Raw genomic sequence first — 16,958 nt, 5'->3', positions numbered from 1 at the left:
TGGAGATTGCTTGAGGTCCACTCCAGACCCTGTTTGCCTGGGTATCAGTAGCAGAGGCTGCAGAAGATAGAATATTGCTGAACAGTGAGTGCTGCCGTCTGATTCTTGCTCTGGAAGCTTCGTCTCAGGGGTGCACCCCGCTGTGTGAGGTGTGAGGTGTCGGTCTGCACCTAGTAGGGGATGTCTCCCAGTTAGGCTACTCAGGGGTCAGGGACCCACTTGAGCAGGTAGTCTATCCGTTCTCAGATCTCAACTTCCATGCTGGGAGATCCACTGCTCTCTTCAAAGCTGTCAGACAGCTGTCAGACTCCACTTCTGGGTGGAGTCTACAGGCCTCCTTGAGCTGCTGTGGGCTCCACCCAGTTCGAGCTTCCTGGAGGCTTTGTTTACCTACTTAAGCCTCAGCAATGGCGGGCGCCCCTCCCCCAGCCTCACTGCCGCCTTGCAGTTAGGTCTCAGACTGCTGTGCTAGTAATGAGGGAGGCTCTGCGGGCATGGGACCCTCCAGGCCAGGTGTGGGATATAATCTCCTGGTGTGCCGTGTGCTAAGACCCTTGGTAAAGCGCAGTATTAGGGTGGGAGTTACCTGATTTTCCAGGTGTTGTGTGTCTCAGTTTCCCTTGGCTAGGAAAAGGGATTCCCTTCCCCCTTGCGCTTCCCAGGTGAGGGGATGCCTCGCCCTGCTTCAGCTCTCGCTGGTTAGGCTGCACTAGCTGACCAGCACCGATTGTCCAGCACTCCCCAGTGAGATGAACCTGGTACGTCAGTTGAAAATGCAGAAATCACCCATCTTCTGTGTCGATCGCACTGGGAGCTGGAGGCTGGAGCTGTTGCTATTCGGCCATCTTGCTCCCGACTGAAAAAGCAACTTTTAAAAATGCCAGCTGCTCCATGGTCATCACCAATTCAGGAGTGCTTTTCATGTTAATTTCCTAACTTAGGTATTTCTCTTATATTTAATAAAATAAACTGGGACTTCAACATTCTTTGAGTACAAGCTAATACTTAAAAATTCTGAGGGTTAATTTTTCTGCACATTCAGAGCTTAAGCCCAAACACAAGATTAATTGCCCAAGGGTAGATTTTTTTTCCTAGTCCATCATTTCACTGAGATCTGGTTCTTTTACGTTCTTTATAAGATTTCTGTTCCAAATACCCACTTTAAGAATACTTCATGGTACGTCTTCTTTCTCTGCATGAGCAATAAAATCCCAAGTGCCTGCCTAACAACATCAACATCCACTAATTTCAAATTCCAGCACTATTGTGGCCACAATGTCAACTCACAATCATAACCATTCTAGTTGTTTTTGGTCTCTAAAGTTTTTCTTTTTTTCTTGCAGTTGACCTACGTATTTAAAAAGATGGGCACTATATTTTATTCAGCATTTCTAGGTATTGGCTGAAAGGGAATTCTTACTATTACCTTTAAGTCTAGCCAAAACTACCAATTTAAATCTTTTGACCAATCCTTTCATTTTAATTTTGCTTTATGAACTTTCCGAATAGTAAGTCTAACTTTTATATGTATGAGAAAAACTGTGTAAGTCCTTTTCACTACATTTCAGAAAAGAAAAGAAGAAACTATGATGATGGGGTTAGTGTATGCAACTAAACACACTGTGTAAAATGTGTCTTATGCATATTTAAATTATAATTATTCAACACCAGGGGACCTTTACAAAGTAATACTTTTATAGTCAACTATTGAAATAATAGGAAATATATTGAGCAGCTAATTCACAGTGTCTCATCTCCTTCTCTTATTGGGAAGAATCTTAAAAACCTGACTATAAAAAGTCTCCTGACACATCACCACATGAACAATCTGGAACCTGCTGGGAGAGAGATGAAGGGCATGGGAAGGTCTGCCTTCCCTGCATGGCTCACAAACATCTCCATCCATGACTAGCTGCAATCTACAGCTACTGCTGCGTAAAGTACTCCAGATGGACCATCCAGCAAGACTCACCCACTTTAATTCAGTTCCTCACCTGAACTGCCAAGCAGAAGAATATCATCTTTAGGTTTAAAATTCCATTTCTACCTATTTCTCAATCTAATAAACCCCTACTCTTTTTTCCAAATTTTTTACAAATTTGTTCGCTTTACCATTCTAACCTTGTTTGTCATTTCTTTGTTTTTGACTCAGTTTCTTCATAATACGTATAAAATGGCTTCCACACAGTGTGTGGCACAGAGTCCCTGCTTCTGTATTTTGGCATGAAATTTAATTTATTTCAATTCAGTAAATATTCTACCATATTTGAAAATGTACTATTTTTGAAAGTATAAACCACGTATTTATCTTGTTAAAAAAATAAAAAACAAATACTAACAGTTTAACAGCACACATAACTCAACTTGTATTCTTAAACGTATCCTCTTCCACTTACTATAACAAAAGACATTTGATTTTTAAATGTCATACACTCCACTGAAAACACTCAAGAAGCAGTAAACATTCCCTCATGCAAGTAGGTCTTGAGTACCCCGTTATGTTATGGACACAGATGTCAGAGCCATGGAGAAACCAGGCTTACCCTTTCAGGATACGTAGATAGCTATGATGTGACCATAGTTACAAGAAAGACATCAAAATATTAAGGAAATTTGGGGAAAAAAACAAAATTAACACAGAATCAAAAACAATAACTTAGGAAATAACTAATTAGGGAGTTATTATTCACATTACAAAGACATTCTTACCTTCACAAAAATATCTGGCTTATGTAAGTAGTGAGATATTTTTATATTTTATGTATTAGTACTTGGAGAAAAAGCTAAAGCAAAAATATTGAAAGGTATTGTGAACTGAAAACAAGTCAGGAAAAAGTGGTGTGTTTGGAATTGTAATAGAACATAATAAAATGTATAATTTAATTCTAAATCTAGGCCAGGCACAGTGGCTTGTACCTGGAATCCCAGCACTTTGGGAAGCCGAGGTAAGATGAACACTTGAGGCCAGGAGTTCAAGACCAGCCTAGGCAACAAAACGAGACCCCCATCTCTAAAAAAAAACTTTAAAAATCAGTTAGGCATGATGGCATATGCCTGTAGTCCCAGCTACTTGGGAGGATAAGGTGGGAGGATCACTTAAGTCCAGGGATTCAAGGTGGCAGTGAGTCATGATGGCACCACTGAACTCCAGTCTGGGTGACAGAGTGAACTCTGTCTCAAAAACAAAAAAATCATTATTACATGTGACAGAATTATAGATTTTGAGTATGTAGCAAGGATTTGAAGATATTACATTTGGAAATTTAAAACTATGATGTTTAGAGGATTCAAAACTCACTAAATCATAAGTAGTTAAATAAAGAACCAAGCTTCATTGTAAAGAAAATGAAATACTATACTCCGAGTAATTCTCTCACGCTAGCATTGAGAGACAAGATCTGGGCTCTTGAGACTGTGGTCTAAACTTCAGCTTTCATCGATGAGGGAAGTAACTTTCCAAGGTCACCCAGATAAAAAGGGTCACCTTGGCTGGGCGTGGTGATTCACGCCTGTAATCCCAGTGGTTTGGGAGGCCGAGGCAGGCGGATCATAAGATCAGGAGATCGAGACCATCCTGGCTAACACCATAGAAAATGTATCATAGAGACGGTAGTGAAATACCATCTCTACTAAAAATACAAAAAATTAGCTGGGCGTGGTGGTACACACCTGTAGTCCCAGCTACTCGGGAGGCTGAGGCAGGAGAATTGCTTGAACCTGGTGGGTGGAGGTTGCAGTGAGCTGAGATCGCACCACCACCGCACCCCAGACTGGTTGACAGAGTAAGACTCCGCCTCAAAAAAAAAAAAAAAAAAAAAAAAAAAAAAAAAAAGTCACCTTGAGTCTACAACACAACTCTGTAGTTCAATGGAGATTCTTTTCAATATAGCATATTATTTTATACATTCTCATTCTGAAACTTAAAAACAACTGTATTCCTGAATAGCAAGACAATTGCCTCTTAATTTCTGGCGAAGTTATTGTTTCAGATAGCACTGAATCCATCATCAAAAATCACTAAAGGTGATAGCAAATAATTCAAGGCATTACATCTTTATTATTTCTCTTTTCTCAGGTATGTATTCAATAAATCACCATCATTTGTTTTATAGTAATTGTTAATATCCTTAACATAAAATTGTAATCTTCGGAGGTGTTTAATAATTTTTCTCTTAAATTTCATTCTGAAATTAATATTGTCATCCCTTTAGATTATTATCTCATTCTGAGAATCTGACTGTTAACAGGTCCATTTAACTTATTTATAATAAGAACTAATATATTTTGTCTTGCTTTTTTGTCCTCTTTATCTTCTATTATTCGGTAATTAAAGTTTTCTTAGCATTTAATTTTTATATTATAATAGTTTCTTTAAAAGTTTTAAAGACATAACCCATATTTTCTCTATTTATTGAAAAAATAATTTTTTCACTGGCTCTATATAACATGAGGAATAGAACCTGTTTTATTGTTCCATTCATTATTTTGACAAAGTCTAGAGTTTAGGATTCACATTTTGTAATAACTACTTAATTATATTTCTATAATCTATTTCAGGAATCATTTTTCATGTTTAATTGAGCTGCCAAAATATTTTACAAGAGTAAAATAAACTATATATGTTTTTTTCATTACTATTCTAATTCTTCTACATCTTAAGTTTCACATTTCTGAAGTCATACTCATTTATCTCTCAAATGTCAAGAATTCTCCTTTAAATATGTTCAGCAATGTGAATTGTATATTTTTTCTTTTTTGGGGGGGCTTTTTGGTTACAGAAACTTTTTTTAAGTCCAATTTTATAGATTTTTTTTAATTGTAGAGAAGCATGACAGAGTGATCAAGATTTTGAGCCATAACACTTATTTCATAAGAATAATATACTGCTGGGAAAGCACAATAGAAATAAGACTTCGAGGAGAAAAAACCTAAATTTCTTTCTTTTTTTTTTTGAGACGGCGTCTCACTCTGTCGCCCAGGCTGGAGTGCAGTGGCATGATCTCGGCTCACCGCAACTTCCACCTCCTGGGTTCAAGCGATTCTCCTGCCTCAGTCTCACGAGTAGCTGGGATTACAGGCATGTGCCACCATGCCTGGCTGGCTAATTTTTGTATTTTCGTTAGAGACGGGGTTTCACCAGGCTGGCCAGGCTGGTCTTGAACTCCTGACCTCGTGATCTGCCCACCTCGGCCTCCCCAAATGCTGGGATTACAGGCATGAGCCACTGTGCACGGCCAATAAAATTTTCAATGATTGCAAGTAGATATAAAATCACAAAAGTATTTAGATTCTATTGAACATGTTGCTGAATGATTTAGTAGTTTTATCTTAGAAACTGATACCCACTGCAACTATTCAAACTCATGATGAAAGACTCAGGAGGATCTAGAGTTGTATAAAATTATTTTAAGGGACATATTGGCAAAACGGTTAAAGACTAATATGATTGTTCTTTCCTATGTTGTCTTTTACAGAGATATACTCCTTCCTTGATGTCTTTTGAGATCTGTGGATTAGTCATACTAAACAAAATAGTAAGTTACTGAATTTAGTTTCTTGTGTATTTATAACCTCTGTATCTCCCCTTGTGTTCTTATGGGTACTTTTTTCCTCCCTCTCATTCATTCATCCGTGCATTTATTCATCCGTGCACTTATTCATCCACCAAATATTTATCATGAATCTACAGTTAATTCTTTCAGGCTTTGGGTAAACAACAGTGCCTCAGAATTGGGGGGAGAAAGCCATCTCACAGAGTGAGAATGGAGAAGATAAGTGAATTACAATTAAGGAGCTACTGAAAATAATTTTGGGTGGTGAATTGTTTTGCAGGAAAACAAAGCAGAGGAAAAAGACATTAAAAGCATTCTATTTTCAATAGTGTGGTCAGAAAGGCCGCTCTGAAGACAATCATATTAAGGCATTTCAACTGGAAGTGAAGGGAAGATAAACCACGTTTAACAGATGAATCTGCCATGTCAAATGCAAATTCCACTTTCATTTTATCCCCTCAATTACTTACTTATCCTTATTCTTTCATACTTATTTTTGAGAAGGCTTTAGAAAAATCATTTTAAGTTTTGTATATCTCATTTTTCTGTAACATAAGAAAACAATAATAGACCTCACAGGGTTTTGAGAGAATTGGAGAGAACTGACGTGGGAGCGCCTAGCACAATGCATGCCTGTTACACAGTGGTCTCCCAGTGAATCTAATTCGGTTGTCAGGGAGCCACCGTCCTTCTCTCACTTTATTCTTTTTGACTCTTAGAAGAACTGTTTCATTTTGGGTACCGGATGCAGGTGTTACTATAACACAGTGAGCACCTGACTGACTTGGGGATTGAACTCTCTTCAAACCACATGCTTCCACACTGTGAATGAGCTGAGGGCTGCTGACGCTCCATGTTTCTGACTTCTGTCTCCTGGCCTCGCTTGGCTCTCCCCACCCTTACCTTTCTTCCCACTCTCAGGGGATGTTTCTTTTCTTTTTCTTTTTGAGAGACAGGATCTCATTCTGTCACCTAGGCTGGAGTGCAGTGGCGCACTGATAGCTCACTGTAACCTCAAATTCCTGGTCTCAAGTGATCCTCCCACCTCAGCCTCCCAAGTAACTGGGACTACAGGTGCATGCCACCATGCCCAGTTAATTTTAAAAATATAGAGAGACAGTGTCTCACTACATTGTCCAGGTTGGTCTCAAACTCCTGGCCTCAAGCAATCTCAGTTTCTGGAGTAGCTGGGATTATAGGTGTCATCACCATGCCCAGTCTGTTTTCACATTTTTATCAGCAAACAAAGAACATAGTGGCTGTGTTGATGAAGATGCTTCATGGAAGAATATGTAAATTTATAAGAAACTGCGAAAGTGAGGAAAAGTGATAATACATCTAAATGTAGTTTTAGATGCTACATTTGTCTATTTCTAATGGACATTATCTTAAATATACATTATAATGTCTGTTAAAAATTATTGCTTTCTTAAAAACCAAATGTTGATTACTTTCAAAAGCTCTTTACATAATCAACATGTTCATATTGTCATGTGTTAAAGAGTACAGACTTGATGTGTGTAACCCACCAAAAACATTAAAAATTTACTTGCTATTTATGATCTAGCCTTATAAATTAGTTGTCAAAAACCATGTGAGGTGAAATGCTCACAGTAATGTGCATTTTTCTTCACATAACCTGAAGTACAACTTGAAGTTGCCGTTTTATGCTCTAAGTATTGTATCTCTAGCTAGCTTTAAATGAGACAATTATTTTCTAACATGCTGAAGATATAAAGTTGTAAGTACCAATTTAACAAGTCTTTAAGATACAACAACAAAAATCAACAAGTCAGAAACTTCAGGTTTAGAGGAATCACTCCATTTCTAGAGGCATGGTCACTTAAATGGCAAAGTATTGAAACATTTGCCTTTAGCTTTTAACTTCTTTAATATTTTGTTTAATATCTAAAACATCACCCAACAGACCTAGACTCTGTCACAGATAATTGGGCCTAGAGAGATAACAAAGAGTACAGATGGAAGAGTAATAAAATACCAACAACTAACAAAGCTGTCACTGACAATTAGGAAATGTGACCCATGAGACAACTGAAAAAGGTGCAATCTGGCTTTTCGAATACATCGACTCCAGAAGCTACAACCTATTAATGCTATCTTTTGGGCTCGCTGATTCCTGGTTCTATTTCCACAAAATGTTGCCATATTTCATCCTTCTTTTAGTTCCTTTAGTACCCCAAGAGATCTTACTTTTATCCATCCCCTTTGCAAGGTCATGATAAATCACATTCCCAAGGCCAGAAATAGAACAAACCCACAGGGTAAATTCAAGTGTCCCTGAATAGTATTAACACCTGTAGCTGCTGATTTACTAGCCAGTTACCAGTTCACAGGTAATCTGGAGAAGTTGTACTCAGACCTTTATCAGTTTGTGCTAATAGTTAAAATATGCTGCTGAAAGACTAGCAGGGGTCACCCTGTTCCCTGTGCTCCCAGTTAGAGGCAGTCTTGCAGCCTCTACTCTGCCTCATCACCACATGCCAGGGAATTAGATAGAAACAGGTGATTTGACCTATTCTGATCTGGTATTTGTTTTCATTTATGAGCTTACTTGTGTATTTCTGAACAAAGCTTATATAATTTACTATATTGAAATTGAAAATCCCTTCAGTGGAAGCACAGCAGTGACAAACATTCAATATCTTTTACCCAATCCACTCTTAATAACTCTGTAAAGAATGGATTTGTTGAGAATTGGGAGATATGAACAGAGTTTAATCTGGGGACAGCATGAAATCAGGTTTTAGCATCACTGCTTTTGATAGGACACCTAAGTTGCTGTAGTACCACAAGGTATCTGTATCTGGTATACGAAACCTCCCATTTTGTTCTCAATTGCCAACCTGTGCAACACCTGTCTGTGTCCACACATGTAAGTGCTAACTATGGGATTCTAGAGACCACAGCATTTCGGTTTGTATGTTGTATTCCTACTGCAGGGATCATGTTAACAGCTGGCAGCTTAGCAACTGCCACCATCTAATTTCAGTGAAGATTAAGGCTTTAAAAATCCTTAGCTGGAAATGTTCTTGGCAGAGGCCAAAGGTGCTGCTGGAGTTATTTAAAAAACCAAACTAAACCAGAGCTGAATTTAATCATGAAAAATGAATAAATCTTCAAGATCCAGAAAGACTGGACAGGAATATTTATTGTTAACTGTCTTGTCCAAATGGTGTAAAAAGATTTAGCATTTGGTGTACAAATTAGAGAAAAGAAAGTCATTCTTTTCGGAACAATGTTGAGAAAGATTTGCATATATTTATTTACTTAACAAATACTTAGTTTCTACTCATGTACCAGGCAGTGTTTAACGTTCCACAGATAAAGTACACTAAAAGAAAGATAAAGTCCTTCTTTTCATGGAACATACATTCTAGAAGGGGTAAAGAGATAATAACAAAAATAATGATAAACATATGAGTGTAAAAAAAATTAATTGGAGATAAATGCCCCTAACAATATCAAACAGAAGAATGCGACAGGGAATGAGCTGAAGGGTACTTCAGGTTGCCTGGGTGGAAAAGGCACATTTGAAAAGGCAACATTTGAACTGATATCTAAATGGACATGAAGGAATGAGCCAGACATGAGGAAAATAAAAGCTGTAGAATGTTCAGAATTTCTACAGAGGGGGTTAAGGGTGGCCTAACAAGCTAGGTGGAAGAAAAGTAAGGGACTTAATCCAAAGGTGTATTTACACAACAATGACACTTAAAAATAACCCCAGTTTATATATTTATTTGAGGTGCCTTTGGTGGGGCTATCTGGTGACTTGAAGGTACTAAACTCCTACTCTTGGCACTGTAATTAATCTGAGGAAAGAGTTTTAGAAGTCAAGATGTAGCTCAGTGACACGAAATAACTATTCAAAGAGGAAGCTTGAGGCCAGAATATTTAGGACCTCCTCTATGAGCTATTCTAAGTGCAAAGGGAGTCCCTGGAAGGATTTAAGCAGGAAATTGTCATAATGTGAGTTATGCTTCAAATAGATCATCCCACAATGTGAAGAACAGACTGTTAAGAAGGATGGAAGTGGAAGCAGAGAGAACAGCTAGGATGCCATTGTAGGAATCCATGTGAAGATGATGGTGGTTTCAACTACTATGATAGTGGAGAAGATGGAGATGATGGGATGTAAATGGAATGTTGTTTTTGCTATGGAATAGCAATCTTTTCTGCCATGAGGATAAGGAGAAAAGAGGGATCAAACATGACACCTAGGTTTTTATTTAAGTATGTTCAAATAGAAGTCAATTTCATATTCCTTACAGAGGTTTGGGAAGGAACCTAAATTAAAGGAGGAATATTCATTTACTTAACAAATATTTACAGATTCTCCACTATGCACAGATTCAGACACACTACTTGTGTAGGAGATTTTATACACATACCTGTAGATATAAAGACATATATATGCATATGAATGCATACAAATACACAGAAATACACATGTACACACTCAGAGCAATTTGAAATGGAATCTTGTAGAACAATTTTCAAAAAAAAATTAAGCTCACAAAATGTAAACGTTTGTGGATTTTTAGCCAGCAATTATTTCATTTCTATAAGAATACTCCCACATATATATGAAGATTAATATACAAGAATTACACATATATTGATAGTGGCATTACTTTTTTCTCCTCCACAACAAAAACAACATTCAAAGTAGCATTGTTTAATTTAAAAAACTTAAATGTTCAAACAAGGAGGACTGTTAAAAGTATGTAAATTTATAATATAGAATCCAGTTATTTATTTATTCACTTAAAAGGTTTTTTTTGGTTGTTGTTTGGTTGTGGGTTTTTTTTTTTTTTTTTTTTTTTTAGACAGGGTTTTGCTCTGTTACCCAGGCTAGAGTGCAGCAGTGCAATCATGGCCTACTGCAGTCTTGAACTCCTGGCCTCAAGTGATTCTCCTGCTTCAGCCTCCTAACATGCTGGGATTCACGGCACCTGGCATTAAATAGATTCTTATATGTTGATATGGCAACTTCCCATGGATATATTTTAAAGGGGAAACAAAGCAACTCATAGAATAAAAATACATGAAATGATTCCATTAGGAATGAGTGGATGTGTGTTTCACACAGTGATGAATTAAAGGTGCCTAACTCCTTCCAAACAAGTTTGGAAGGCCACACTACTAGCAATGGCTACTTGAATACTTTTGCAAAGGATAGTAGACTAAGGTGGTAGTGCCAGCAGGAGTGTCGAAGAGGCCTTTGATTTTCTACCATAAAAATTGCATAGTTTGATTTTTATCCTACGCTGAGCATGTCCTGGGTTTGTAAATTTTAATCCAATTTAAAGCATAAAGCTAAAAAGTCATTATGCCATGATTTTCTTGATTTGGCAACAATGTGTCTGTTCATTTCACTTTATCTTACTGCCATAAGCGAACATCAGCTAGTGTCCCAGACTAAACCTGGAGCATATAACTGAATTTCACGTTCTTCAGGTGGTAGTTTCATTCTCAAGTGAGTGAGAGGAGTCAGCTGTCGTGGGTCCCCATGTGTGCTGAATATTTCAGAAATCAATAGGATGGGCAGCCACTTCTTTATGTTGAAAGCAGATCTTGATGACATCTCACTAACAGAGTGCCTCTCATACATCTGCAGCAGGTATGGATCACTCTGTGGCATGGCTGACTGTTTACATCCCATGCCAACTCAGCTGATATGTAATTAACATTATGTCTTGATAGCCTGCTGTTGTTTGCAGCAACTTCAAGTCATGATTCTGACACATCAACAACAAGCAGTGAACACTTTGATACAAGGCCAAAACAATACAGACGTCTACTCAGTTTCCAATGATGTCACACAGTCAGTGGCCTTCATGAGCACAGGACTCATTATGTCATCACTCCCTGGCCATTTTTCTAATAGAGTAACACTGTTTTGTACTTCTTGAAATGAATGATCCATAGTGATTCATCATGTATCTGTTTGTCTTCAGATCAACTGTAGTTATGAGCATCAATGTAATCATAGCAGTATGGCAGAGAAAATAGAAGTTTGACAGAACTGGATTTGCTTGACTCTACCACTTACTAAACTGCCCAATCCTAAGTAAGTTCCAAAACCCCTCTTTGTATTATTTTCTTATCTGTACAATGGGTATAATAATAATACCTACCCTCATAGGCTTATTCTGATAAGATAAAGTATTACAAATGTTTTACATAAATGCTTGCCACAAAGTAATTGCTTAATTAGATTTAATATAGCAATAATTATGTTAATTGGGGAGTGCTTCAGAATTTTTTTTTTTACTACAGAATATAGAATACCTGGGACATACATTTTTGAATAGGCATTAGAATATAAAATGAAGTAATACTTGGTTTTCTCAAATCTCAAATTCAGAGTGTTAAAGGTATCAAATTATTTTATTATAATGAACTACAATATATTAAAGTATCTTAAGTACTTTACACCAATTATATCATCCAAATCTAATACAAAAACACTGAACAAGCACAAGAAAAGTAAGTAACAAACATATACAAGTTTAATTCTGGTAGTATTTCAAGCATATTCTTCAAAATCACTGTTCTTTCAATTTGGCTTGAACCAAAATTTACCTTCATTAAAAAAAGAAGCCTCTTAGAAAGCATTAAAATCTATTTATTACTATAACTACATTGGCATCAGAATATAAACAGATACCAAAATGATCTTACTTAGAAGCCAAAAAAACACTCAATATTAACAAATCATTTATTTTCCCACCTTTTGACTCCAATTTAAATGTTTACATGAGAGTCTTTGAAAAGTCTTTTCACCTCAGTGGCTCCTCGAGTGTTCACTTTGAACAATGACTTTGCAGCTGGCCAAACCTTACTCTCAATCAATTTTTATGAGTACAAATTCTTGAGCTGATGGTTGGATTTCCAGCGATATCACTCATAATACACACTCACAAGTGGTGATGAGATTCACATTATCAACAGAGCACCATTCTGCCGATGGCAGCGGCAGACACAGCAGGGGTATACACTCCTCCCTATGAAAATGATTCCTTCACCTTTCAATAATGCAGCCTGCAGGTATGGACCTACAAACTATGTGTGGATAGAATCAGAGCTGCCTTTAAAAATACTAATAAAAACTACCCAGTTCCTCCCAATGGGTCATTCTCATTGAATCTCCATACATACCCATCTTGATTTTGAAGTGTGTACCTTCAATTTGCCTTCCTGTTACATTTGGAATTGAATGGAAGATTCACTTGTGTTTAAAACTTGTCAGAATACTGACATAGATTCTCAGTACATTTAGGCATGGAATTCTCTGCATGAATGCATGTGGATATATGCACATATATGTGTGGAAAGTAAATATATAATGCTTAAACATGACTTCAAATTTTAAGAAGAAACCTCAGGTAGAATAAATTCAAATTCATTATAATTTGGTGGTACTTCCTTAAATTTAAATTATGAAACATATGGGTTTGCCTACTTTGAATTAACTTCGATAACCCTTTTAAAATGTAAAGCATATTTTTGTTATTGAGAAAACACTTTTAGCTCCCCAAAGACATGGTTAATCTTCCCCCAAAAACACACCAATTAATAGTCTCAAAGTATTACAATTCCTTCCTTCATTTCTAAACTCTCTTATGAGTAATAATCAAAGTATATATATTTGCCTTATAACTTCTGAGTCTTATGATCATATGCTAGAAAATAAGATAAGGGGCAAAGGATTACTTGGAACCTTACCTGGCAAAAAGCATGAGGTGATCATTTGACCTCTTAAGACTAAACTGCAAAAGTCTAACTTTCATATTCAAAAAATCAGTTAAAACAATCAAATAATAATAATAATAATAAAACCAGTGACTAATGCAAATAACATACTAAACATCTGTGGTTATTGGGTTACATTCCCATGTTCTTTCATACCTATTTCCACCAGTTAAGATCGATGCTTACTAAGTTAGCTGGGTTTGTTCCCAAACTAGTTTATGCTAAAAACATTAGCTACTGAAATTATGTAGTTAAATGAGATTTTACATAAATGCATAAAATAACTGAAAAAGAAGCTGCTGTTTCCATGAAAAGTCAGCTGAATGCTTTAGAAAAACTTGATAAAGACAAGTCACTAACACAACCTTGTTGAATTAGATATGAGTGAAATATATCCACAAGATATAAATAAGCGTCCAGAAATATATACTAAAATTGCTTAGGAAATGCATTTAAATTCATGCACCAATGTAAGAAACTAAATGTGGAAACTGTAGAAGATGCCTTAAGGTTTTTGAAAAATAGATCACTCACAACCCCAAACAGGTAACCTTTTTCAAAGCAAATGCTAGGGCTCTATATAAAAAAATTAAATCTGTGTGTGCATGTGTATGTATCTTTTATTAAAGTTGACCGACTATTAGTTCTAATCACGTAAGAAGAGATTACCTTTTAGCTAGGAAAAAAAAAATAGGCTGGTTGTTTGCCATGTAGATAAAACTACTTTTCACTGAGTTTTCACACTTTTCATGGAGTTACCAGGCTATCATGGGACATCAATAAAGTAATTTTATCCAGCAATTGATGGATGGCTGTACGTACTCGCTGGAAGACAGCAAATGATCATTTTCCTTCCTTGGCATTTTACCATGTCATTCTGATCTAGTCCAGTTAAGCTTGTTTAATGTGTGCCATTGGAATCAATGAGATTTTTACAGAATGTTTTGTGTTAAGAATTCCAAGAGTGATACTCTTGTCATATATTGGGAACAAAATAGCTTGGATTTATCATGGACTGGAGTGACTATTACTTAGAAGGGTATTCTTTAATATAAATTTAACTTAATTAGTATGAGCAAAGTTATTTATGATTACAAAAGAAGAGTCAGCCAAACTGCACGTTCTGATAATATATGTTCAGAATCCAATCATAAACAAATATATACCAGGCAAGTTGACTTAAAAACATATTTATGTGAACAGGTGATTTTTTGGCTTATTTGTACTAAATGTGGCATATTTGCATTAAATGGCAGCATATTTGCATTAAAATGCCAGTTAGTACAAATATAATATTTATATCAAAATGAATGATTGTATGTATTATGCTTTATATATAAAATATAGAATGATGCAGTGGTTCTCAAGGTATAGTCTTGGAATCCCAGAGATCTCCAAGATCTTTTCAGAGGGTCTACAAGGTCAAAACTGTCTTTATAAGAATATTCAGAAGTTATTTGCCTTTTTCACACTTTTTCTCCCATTAGTATAAATTTGAGTTTTCCAGAGGCTACATTTTATCTGATATTGCAAAAAACTGAATGCAGCAGCTGATGCAAGAATACAGTTACCTTCTATTAAGCCAGAGGGTAAAGAGTACAAAAGCATAAAACAATGCCACTTATTTTGCTAAATTGTTTGGCTTGGAAAACAGTTATTTTACATAAAAACTTTAGTGTTAGCATGTAATGAATGTACTGCTTTTATTTAAAGTGGCTTAAACATATTTTAATTTCTAAAACAGTAAATTTTGATAGATATAACCCACATAAACACATTTTGAGAGCTGCTATCTTAGAGTGATTATTTAACAGGAAAAAAGGACTAACCTGAACTAGAACAAAGTAACGTTTTTTCCATCTTTTCCAAACCTTCTGTCCAAGGGCATACAGATATCTGGAAAGAAAAACAAAAGCCAAAGAATACTTAAGATGAATAATGTTGCGCTTCCATGTAATCATATTTCTTCCATAGGTATTTATTTTTGAGACCAGCCTGCTAAAGGCAAAGTTTAGCTCATTAGGAAAGTGAGACAACATGCAGCTTCTGTGTTACAAAATGAGTTAGCTTATTCTTGGTTCTCGAAAGGGAATTGATTTATGTGACTTACCAATTTGTCAGTCCTTACCACAAATTGAGCAAAGTAGGAGTTAGAAAGGATAATCAAAGAACCAGTAGGAATTTTATTCTTACATGCAATTCTTAGGAGAGACAAAGACTATTAATTGAGGACAAAGTTATCAATGCTTCAGTTCTCAGGTGACTGGAGCTGAGTAGTGCGGCCTGAGGAGCAGCCAGCTGCAGAGCCAAGAATCCAGGGTGAAGGGTCACTGTCCAGCTGGGTGACCCCAAAATGTGCCTGCACCAATCTCAGTCTCCATGTCCTCACCTATCCAATGAAAGGATGGATTTGCTGATTTCTAAGGTCTCTGCTAGCTCCATCCTTATGGGATTTACCTGACTTATGAAAGCATCTCACTGCAAATTTTTTAATTACAAAATTCAGATAGTAATGAATAGCCATTGTGTAGTTTTACATAGTTTCAACCACGGCTTTTCTTTAACTTTGCATTGACCTTGTAAGCTGGATTGAAATGATTAGCCAATCATTTGAGAATATTATTCTTACTGAATATACAGGTGATATACTGAAATATCAGGGAGGAAAAAGAATAAATTAAAAATTAGTGTGACCCTGTTGTGGAGAGCTATTCCAAAATTATGCCACAAAATTATAAACACATTCCCTACAAAAGTGGAAAATATTGCTAGTTTAAAATATGACAGGTAGAGGCCTAATTTTAAAATTAAAGAAAGATTTTTCAATATTTTATCATAATTCTTTATTCTGAAATGAAGGATTCACAGTGCAGAGGCTGTTCAAATAAATTTATATATAATTCTGAGTGATTTTTAAAAAAGTATTATGATTAACTATTTATTGAGGGGCTTAAGATTTTTAGACTTCCACAACTTTTAAAGCTAAAATATTAGGCTGAATCTTTAGTTTCTGTCTTATTAAAATAATCCTATTTTGCAAAACACAACAAACATACTGTTTTCCCCTCTCCCCTCTTTAGAAACAGTGACAAAGGAAGTTGGCTAAGGTGTGGGGAATGAATGCACACTCATTCACTACTAGTGGGAGTGTAACATCTTGGGAGATGATCTTTCTATAGGATAACATGTCAATACATAGAAACAATCATACTCTTTCATTCCCGAATGTATTAAGGTAATAAAGAGGTGCATATAAAGGTGTATGCTGTAGGGATACATAGAACAGTGTTGTTTATATTATTGGAAACTGATAACAAATGTCCAGCAGCAGTAAAATTATTCAATGCATGCTGGCACATCCACAGAGAAATACCATGTTGCCAATGAAATTATGTTTTTGATAAAATTAATAACATAGAAAGTATCACATTGTGTAATATTATATGAAAAGAGTAGGATTCAAAACTACACACATAGTTAATGATTTGGAACTTGTCAAAGAATATGTAAAAATAATTCAAAAATATTACTAATAGTATCTCTGAGTGGTAGAGTTATGGCAGATTTAAGTATTCTTCTTAATTCCCTGAAAATTCCCAGAAATTTTCAGAATCCAGGGGGAAAAAA

General features: G+C 36.0%; 1 protein-coding gene across 10 annotated transcripts in view; it reads right to left on the bottom strand.

The window, feature by feature from the left end:
• The window catches only part of LOC105475142 (calcium dependent secretion activator 2), a 564,483-nt gene that overhangs the window by 194,033 nt on the left and 353,492 nt on the right, over window positions 1-16,958 (bottom strand). For all 10 annotated transcript variants that reach the window (XM_011730292.3, XM_071094565.1, XM_071094564.1 and 7 more), the window contains one exon: window positions 15,161-15,227. In XM_011730292.3, the coding sequence (XP_011728594.2) occupies window positions 15,161-15,227 (67 nt within the window). The remainder of the gene's footprint in view (window positions 1-15,160; window positions 15,228-16,958) is intronic.

The sequence above is a fragment of the Macaca nemestrina genome, chromosome 4 (assembly GCF_043159975.1).
Source record: "Macaca nemestrina isolate mMacNem1 chromosome 4, mMacNem.hap1, whole genome shotgun sequence".
NCBI lineage: Eukaryota > Metazoa > Chordata > Mammalia > Primates > Cercopithecidae > Macaca > Macaca nemestrina.
Note: the sequence above shows the minus strand (reverse complement) of the source record. Positions and strands in the feature narration are given on the sequence as shown.